The sequence below is a fragment of the Anguilla anguilla genome, chromosome 13 (genome assembly GCF_013347855.1).
Source record: "Anguilla anguilla isolate fAngAng1 chromosome 13, fAngAng1.pri, whole genome shotgun sequence".
In the NCBI taxonomy this organism is placed as follows: domain Eukaryota; kingdom Metazoa; phylum Chordata; class Actinopteri; order Anguilliformes; family Anguillidae; genus Anguilla; species Anguilla anguilla.
This window is the reverse complement of record NC_049213.1, coordinates 41,086,468-41,093,967: the sequence shown is the minus strand read 5'-3', so window position 1 is coordinate 41,093,967 and position 7,500 is coordinate 41,086,468. Positions and strand designations below refer to the sequence as shown.

The following is a 7,500-nucleotide window of genomic DNA, read 5'->3' as shown; positions in this document are numbered from 1 at the left end:
TCTCACATCTCTCCACCTTCAGCCAATAGCAAGAGTCTTTACATCTCTCCACCTTCAGCCAATGACAAGACATTTCACATCTATTCACCTTCAGCCAATAACACAAGTTGTCACAGGCAACCCTGTGAAAATTTAGTTAATAGTGCAAAGCTTCAAAGATCACAAACTCTGAGTGCACATGGACAGGCTGGCAGTAAGAAGAGTCTTTACTGGGGGGCTGCGGTGGCCAACGTGAGCCATCTTCCCCTCTGTAGCCATGGCGACGATCAGCCACAGTGAATGATTTGAGACAGAACAGCGTAAGAGGAAGGATCCTCATTTAGCTCTGAGTTATTAATATTACTCACACATATCTGCCAGGATCACACAGAGAGGCTGTAGGGAAGCAGATGGTGAACCACACCTCACAATCCTGTCCATCATCACAATCATCATCACCATCACCACTTCCATCACCGTCACCACCTCCATCACCATCATCATCACTACCTCCATATCCACCATAATCAGATCCTGTAAGACACGTGCTCCTCGTCTCAGACTCAGACATTGATATGATGATCTGTTTCCTCCTGTGACACAGGCCTATCCGAGCAGGATCAGCCTAAACTGATCTGAGTCTAAACTCAGCTCCACCGACTGCTGCCGTCCCCCAGAATCACTCAGGCCAACCAGGAAGCATGAGCGCAAGAGTTCTGTCATAAAGCCCCGTCTTAAACACCCCACATAAATGTGGCAGATCCCAGACGAGAAGCTTCCGGAGTCTGAACACAAACACGAGCTCACAGCAGCTCGCTGCACCTGTCCTGCCCAACCCCCCTGACTTTTTTACAGAAGGTTCCGGAAATATGTGAACCCCTCCATCCTCTGGAAGACCAAACTGATTCACTACCCTGGATTCGTCACAGCCAAACAGCCGAGTGTGTGCTCTGCCCCGCACCCTACCTTGCCCCCCACTCCGCCCCGCACCCTACCTTGCCCCCGCTCCGCCCCGCACCCTACCTTGCCCCCGCTCCGCCCCGCACCCTACCTTTCCCCCCTGCCTGCCCGCCGGTCGGCGGAAGAAGGAGGTCTTGGCGGTAAAGAAGGTGAAGTCGTCGCTCTCCTCGTCCAGACTGCAGTAGCCGCTGCTCGTGCTGTTGCTGGAGCTCATTTAGCCGCGGTCTGAGCCGCGCTCCCTGCCGGCTCCAGGGTGGGGGGGCGGGCCCGGCAGGCTCGGGGGGGGGGCCTGGCAGGCTGGGGGGGTCCTGGCAGGGTGGGGGGTCCCAGCTCTACATCTCATCAAACATCCAAGTGGGTGTGAACGGGTGGGTGCTCGGAAAATCTGCAAAAACCCCGCTCACGCTTCTTCTGTTCACGGTCTACGCGACGCAGAATTCCCATGAGGCAGCTGGGCATCAGGGAGGATTCTGGGAGCTCAGCGGTCCGGCCGCCCCCCTCGACAGATCGGGTTTAAAAACAACGAGTTCAGCTCTTCGGCACCTGCGCCTTCCTCCGTCCTCCTGCTCGCTCTGTTCGCCGAACAGAGAGGAAGTGCCTACACACACGCGCGCGTGCACACACACACGCGCGCACACACACGCGCACCAGCACACTATCGGTTGCGAGTCCAAGCCGGCCGGCAGGCAGCGCGGGGGCCTGAGGATCGGGGTGTCCGGGCAGCTGCCTGATCCCAGCTTTCTTTCTGAAGCCAGAGAATCCGCTCAGCAACACCCTGACTCTGCTGCTGCTTCAGGATCACTGCGCCGAGAGAGACGAGCGCTGCCTACTCCTCCTCCCTCCACCCCCCTCTCTCTCCTTCCCTCTCCCTCCCACTCTCCCTCCCCCTCTCTCAGTCTCTCTCTCGATTCTCTCTCCCTTCCTCCCTCTTTCTCTCTCCATCTCTCCTTCTCTCTCTCTGTCCCCTTCTCTTTCTTTCCTTCCCTCTTGCTCCCACCATCCCTCTCTCTCTCTCTCTCTTTCTCTCTCTCTCGCCCCCCCCCCCCTCTCTCTGTGGTTTAGCCGGCTATCTTCCTCTTACACAAACACCCCCTCCCTCCCCCCCTTTTCTTCCTGCATGTAACCGCTCTCAACCCAACTGTCGCTACTTCCTCTAAGAGAGAAACGCTGCAGAGCAAACCTGCTGCACCTCAGGTTCCCTCTCTGAGATCCAGAGTGCCGCTGGACCCAGACCAGAACCAGCCCCTGAGATCCAGACCAGAACCAGCCCCTGAGATCCAGAACCAGCCCCTGAGAACCAGAGCAGAACCAGCCACTGAGATCCAGACCAGAACCAGCCCCTGAGATCTAGAGCAGAACCAGCCCCTGAGATCCAAAGCAGAACCAGGCCCTGAGATCCAAAGCAGAACCAGCCCGAGATCTAGAGCAGAACCAGCCCCTGAGATCCAAAGCAGAACCAGCCCCTGAGATCCAGACCAGAACCAGCTCCTGAGATCTAGAGCAGAACCAGCCCCTGAGATCCAGACCAGAACCAGCTCCTGAGATCTAGAGCAGAACCAGCCCCTGAGATCCAAAGCAGAACCAGCTCCTGAGATCCAGAGCAGAACCAGCCCCTGAGATCCAGACCAGAACCAGCTCCTGAGATCTAGAGCAGAACCAGCCCCTGAGATCCAAAGCAGAACCAGCCCCTGAGATCCAGACCAACACTGTAACAAGAGAGTTATATTTTTCACTGGGGTTTCATTTACTGCCAATACAAAGAGAGAAAATGTGTGATTGAAATGAGAACATGTGAATTCAAACTACAAAAATGTCATTCTGCAGGTTAAAGGTGAACTAATGCCCTAATGCCCTTTGACCCTGAGCTTGACAATAAACTATACACCTCAAACCATACTAAACCATACCATACCATAACATACCATACCATATCTTATCATACCATACCATACCATACCATACCACACCATACCATACCATATAATTTCACAGCTCCACACTGGGGGACCTACATTTCCATACTGCTATTGTTTGGTATCAGTAATTAAGGAAGACAGAGAGCTAATTTAACATTGTTGGCTCCTTCATTACAGAGAAAGAACTGGGCACAGATATATATATATATATACACACTTCAGTGTCCTAATTTAAAATATGTCCGCAACTGTAATCATAATATGAAGAGGACATGTCCACCATCAGCTCAAATGCAGCACATTCTAGTTCACTGGAACCCTGTACCTCACTTCTCTAATTTAAACAGAAGACACATAAAACGCTGTTATGTGCATGAAAAGGTAAATAAAGATGAAAGCAGGGCTCTTTAGAAGCCCCTAAGTGCGGGCAGTTTGAAATCATTTATCGCTTTTATTCACACGAGGCCCTCCTGTTAAGGGCTTCCCCCTGAACCAGGAGCGCTTTCATTTTGGGTCCTTTCATCTTCCAGAGGGGACGGGCGCGAGGTGTCTGTGGGCGTAGATATCGACCCCCCTCCCCCCCTCCCCCCTCCCCCACGCATGGATAGAAAGCGCTCGGTATCATCTCATGACAAATTACCTTGAGCTTCAGGCTTTGCCACTATTACCATAATTGAGTGGTGGCTGACAGAAGAGACAGAGTGGGCATGGGCCCACCCCTGGGGGGCAGGGGGGTGGGGGCGGGTGGTGATATTGACCAGTTGTGGAGATGGAGCCTCCCCATGTTCGGGGTCAATACTGTCCCCCCAGTCATCGGGGAGAGCTGGGAGGAGCGCAAAGGGAACAGGCCAAAAAAACAAAGCAGCCACAGCAAGAGCAGCAAGTAAAACAGCTCCAGACAAACTCGCCCCCCCCTCAGCATGGTCATGGTCCTGGGGGGCTGGGGGGCTGGGTTAGGGTTTGAGCTGGTCAATGAACCAGCGTGGGCCTGAGTGTTATTACTGTGTGCGTCCAGGGGAATCCACAAACACACACACATGCATGCACACACACAAACACACAGACATGCATGCACACACACACACACACACACACACCCAGCCTGACACACACACACACACACACACATGCTCACACACACTCTCACACACACACTCAGCCTGACACACACACACACACACACACACACATGCTCACACACACTCTCACACACACACACACCCACCCTGACACACACACACACACACGCTCACACACACGCCCAGTCTGACACACTCACACACACACACACTCTCACACACACACACACACACACACACACACGCCCAGCCTGACACACACTCTCACATACACACACACACTCACACACACTCTCTCACACACACACACACACACACACACTCACACACACCTTCCGTCTGATTGGACACTGCTACTCTGCGCTGTGGCTTGCCAGGGTCCGGGATGGGCAGCTCAGTGCTGAAGCAGTGAGCAGCACAGACAGAGCTGATCAATGCTTCACCTCTCAGCAAACCTTTTATGTGTGCACCACTAATCTCTGCACTTCATTCTGCCTGTCCTTCAAAAGCCTCAGCATCTCAAATCAAACACACAGCCGCAGTTTAATTCCACAGAGAACAGCCCCTGTGACCTTCGTTCAGCTTTCGTTCAGCTCATCCAGGCACAGGAGCAGGTAAAGGGTTAACCGTGTTCCAGGGTGGAATGCAGGAGCAGGTAAAGGGTTAACCGTGTTTCCAGGGTGGAATGCAGGAGCAGGTAAAGGGTTAACCGTGTTTCCAGAGTGGAATGTAGGAGCAGGTAAAGGGTTAACCGTGTTCCAGGGTGGAATGTAGGAGCAGGTAAAGGGTTAACCGTGTTTCCAGAGTGGAATGCAGGAGCAGGTAAAGGGTTAACCGTGTTTCCAGAGTGGAATGTAGGAGCAGGTAAAGGGTTAACCGTGTTCCAGGGTGGAATGCAGGAGCAGGTAAAGGGTTAACTGTGTTCCAGGGTGGAATGCAGGAGCAGGTAAAGGGTTAACCGTGTTTCCAGGGTGGAATGTAGGAGCAGGTAAAGGGTTAACCGTGTTTCCAGGGTGGAATGCAGGGGCAGGTAAAGGGTTAACCGTGTTTCCAGGGTGGAATGTAGGAGCAGGTAAAGGGTTAACTGTGTTTCCAGAGCGGAATGCAGGAGCAGGTAAAGGGTTAACCGTGTTTCCAGGGTGGAATGTAGGGGGGCAGCGCATACATTAGTCACCCATCAAACCCCTCATTTGCATCTTTAATCCCACCAATATTTCAGCAGCAACAGGACATATGATCCAATAAAATGATAAAGTCCACAGTAATGTTGGGTTTCAGCACTCAGAGCCCTGATGAGCTGGGGGGGGGGGGGGCAGGGGGGGCAGGTTCACATCACACACACCCATCCGCGTGATGTTTGCGCCTCACAGAAACACGCAGGTACACCTGATGCCCAGAGGACAGAGCCAACACCCCCTCAGACCTCACACACTCTGCCTAATTACAGAGTATGAACCTTTCCTCACACACACACACACACACACACATACACACACATTTCACTAATGTGTGGTGAGCTTTCTGGTGCAAAATGGCTGCCGTGCATCACCCAGGTGGGTGCTACACACACACACACACACAAACACATACACACAAGGACACACACACTCACACACACACACCTCGTCTGGGCCTGGACCCTGCGTCATCCGGAACCCACAGTTAATTATTAATCTGAGGGGTAACCTTACAGCGCGTGGAACAGAAGGGGAGAATCCGATCGCCTGCGTGAGCTCTTCGGCCAGGCTGAGGTCATGTTGGGTGTTGGATTATGCATCACTTCCTGTTCCTCTCGGGGGTGTAAGTGTTGTTGTGCGTGCTGTAGCTTCACCGCCTCAGTAGCTGTGAGGGTGGGTGTTCTCACAGTTACTCAGTTCCCCCGACGCGCCCCCCCCCCCTACAGCACACACTGCCAGCGGATCAGCTGGCCTGGCTGCTAACTGCGCTGATTCTGCCCCTGCGTGAGCGTGCTGGACTCCCCCGCTCCATCCTGGAGCCCAAAAATGGACAATCCGCCTGGGGGGGGGGGGGGGGGCATTGTGTTTGAGACCAGAAAAATGACAGTAATTATGTCATAATTGGGGTCCTGTCCAATGAGCTCTGTGCATCCTCTGACGCAGGCTCCTCCTCACAGGGAAGCTGATGGCCTTCTGCTAGGCCCAGCAGCTCACCATTCTGACCCCCCCACAGCGGCTCACCATTCTGACCCCCCCACAGCGGCTCACCATTCTGACCCCCCCACAGCGGCTAAGAGATGCTAATCAAAGCTGATATTGACCCCCCTCTGCTGAGCTGCTGAACATTACTGAACATGGGCAGCCAAGCTGCTGAACGTTACTGAACAAGGGCAGCTGAGCTGCTGAACATCACTGAACAAGGGCAGCCAAGCTGCTGAACGTTTCTGAACATGGGCAGCCAAGCTGCTGAACGTTTCTGAACATGGGCAGCTGAGCTGCTGAACATTACTGAACATGGGCAGCTGAGCTGCTGAACATCACTGAACAAGGGCAGCCGAGCTGCTGAACATCACTGAACATGGGCAGCTGAGCTGCTGAACATCACTGAACAAGGGCAGCCAAGCTGCTGAACGTTACTGAACATGGGCAGCCAAGCTGCTGAACATCACTGAACATGGGCAGCTGAGCTGCTGAACATCACTGAACAAGGGCAGCCGAGCTGCTGAACATCACTGAACATGGGCAGCTGAGCTGCTGAACATCACTGAACAAGGGCAGCCGAGCTGCTGAACGTTACTGAACATGGGCAGCCGAGCTGCTGAACATTACTGAACATGGGCAGCTGAGCTGCTGAACATCACTGAACAAGGGCAGCCAAGCTGCTGAACGTTACTGAACATGGGCAGCCGAGCTGCTGAACATTACTGAACATGGGCAGCTGAGCTGCTGAACATCACTGAACAAGGGCAGCCAAGCTGCTGAACGTTACTGAACATGGGCAGCCGAGCTGCTGAACATTACTGGCATGGGCAGCTGAGCTGCTGAATGTTACTGAACATGGGCAGCTGAGCTGCTGAACATTACTGGCATGGGCAGCTGAGCTGCTGAATGTTACTGAACATGGGCAGCTGAGCTGCTGAACATCACTGAACATGGGCAGCTGAGCTGCTGAACATCACTGAACATGGGCAGCTGAGCTGCTGAACATCACTGAACAAGGGCAGCCGAGCTGCTGAATGTTACTGAACATGGGCAGCCGAGCTGCTGAACATTACTGGCATGGGCAGCTGAGCTGCTGAATGTTACTGAACATGGGCAGCTGAGCTGCTGAACGTTACTGAACATGGGCAGCCAAGCTGCTGAACGTTACTGAACATGGGCAGCCGAGCTGCTGAACATTACTGGCATGGGCAGCTGAGCTGCTGAATGTTACTGAACATGGGCAGCTGAGCTGCTGAACGTTACTGAACATGGGCAGCTGAGCTGCTGAATGTTACTGAACATGGGCAGCCGAGCTGCTGAACATTACTGGCATGGGCAGCTGAGCTGCTGAACATCACTGAACATGGGCAGCTGAGCTGCTGAACATCACTGAACATGGGCAGCCGA

At 53.6% G+C, this 7,500-nt stretch overlaps 1 protein-coding gene across 3 annotated transcripts in view; it reads right to left on the bottom strand.

Annotated features, from left to right (window-relative positions):
* rassf5 (Ras association domain family member 5) overlaps positions 1-7,500 on the bottom strand; it is a 46,283-nt gene that overhangs the window by 13,532 nt on the left and 25,251 nt on the right. The window contains exon 1 of one of the 3 annotated variants that reach the window (XM_035387970.1): positions 1,031-1,781. The exons of the other annotated variants lie outside the window; for them this stretch is intronic. Within the exon in view, the coding sequence (XP_035243861.1) occupies positions 1,031-1,153 (123 nt within the window). The 5' untranslated portion in view covers positions 1,154-1,781. Of the gene's footprint in view, positions 1-1,030; positions 1,782-7,500 lie in introns of those variants that run through there. 3 annotated transcript variants of the gene reach the window in all.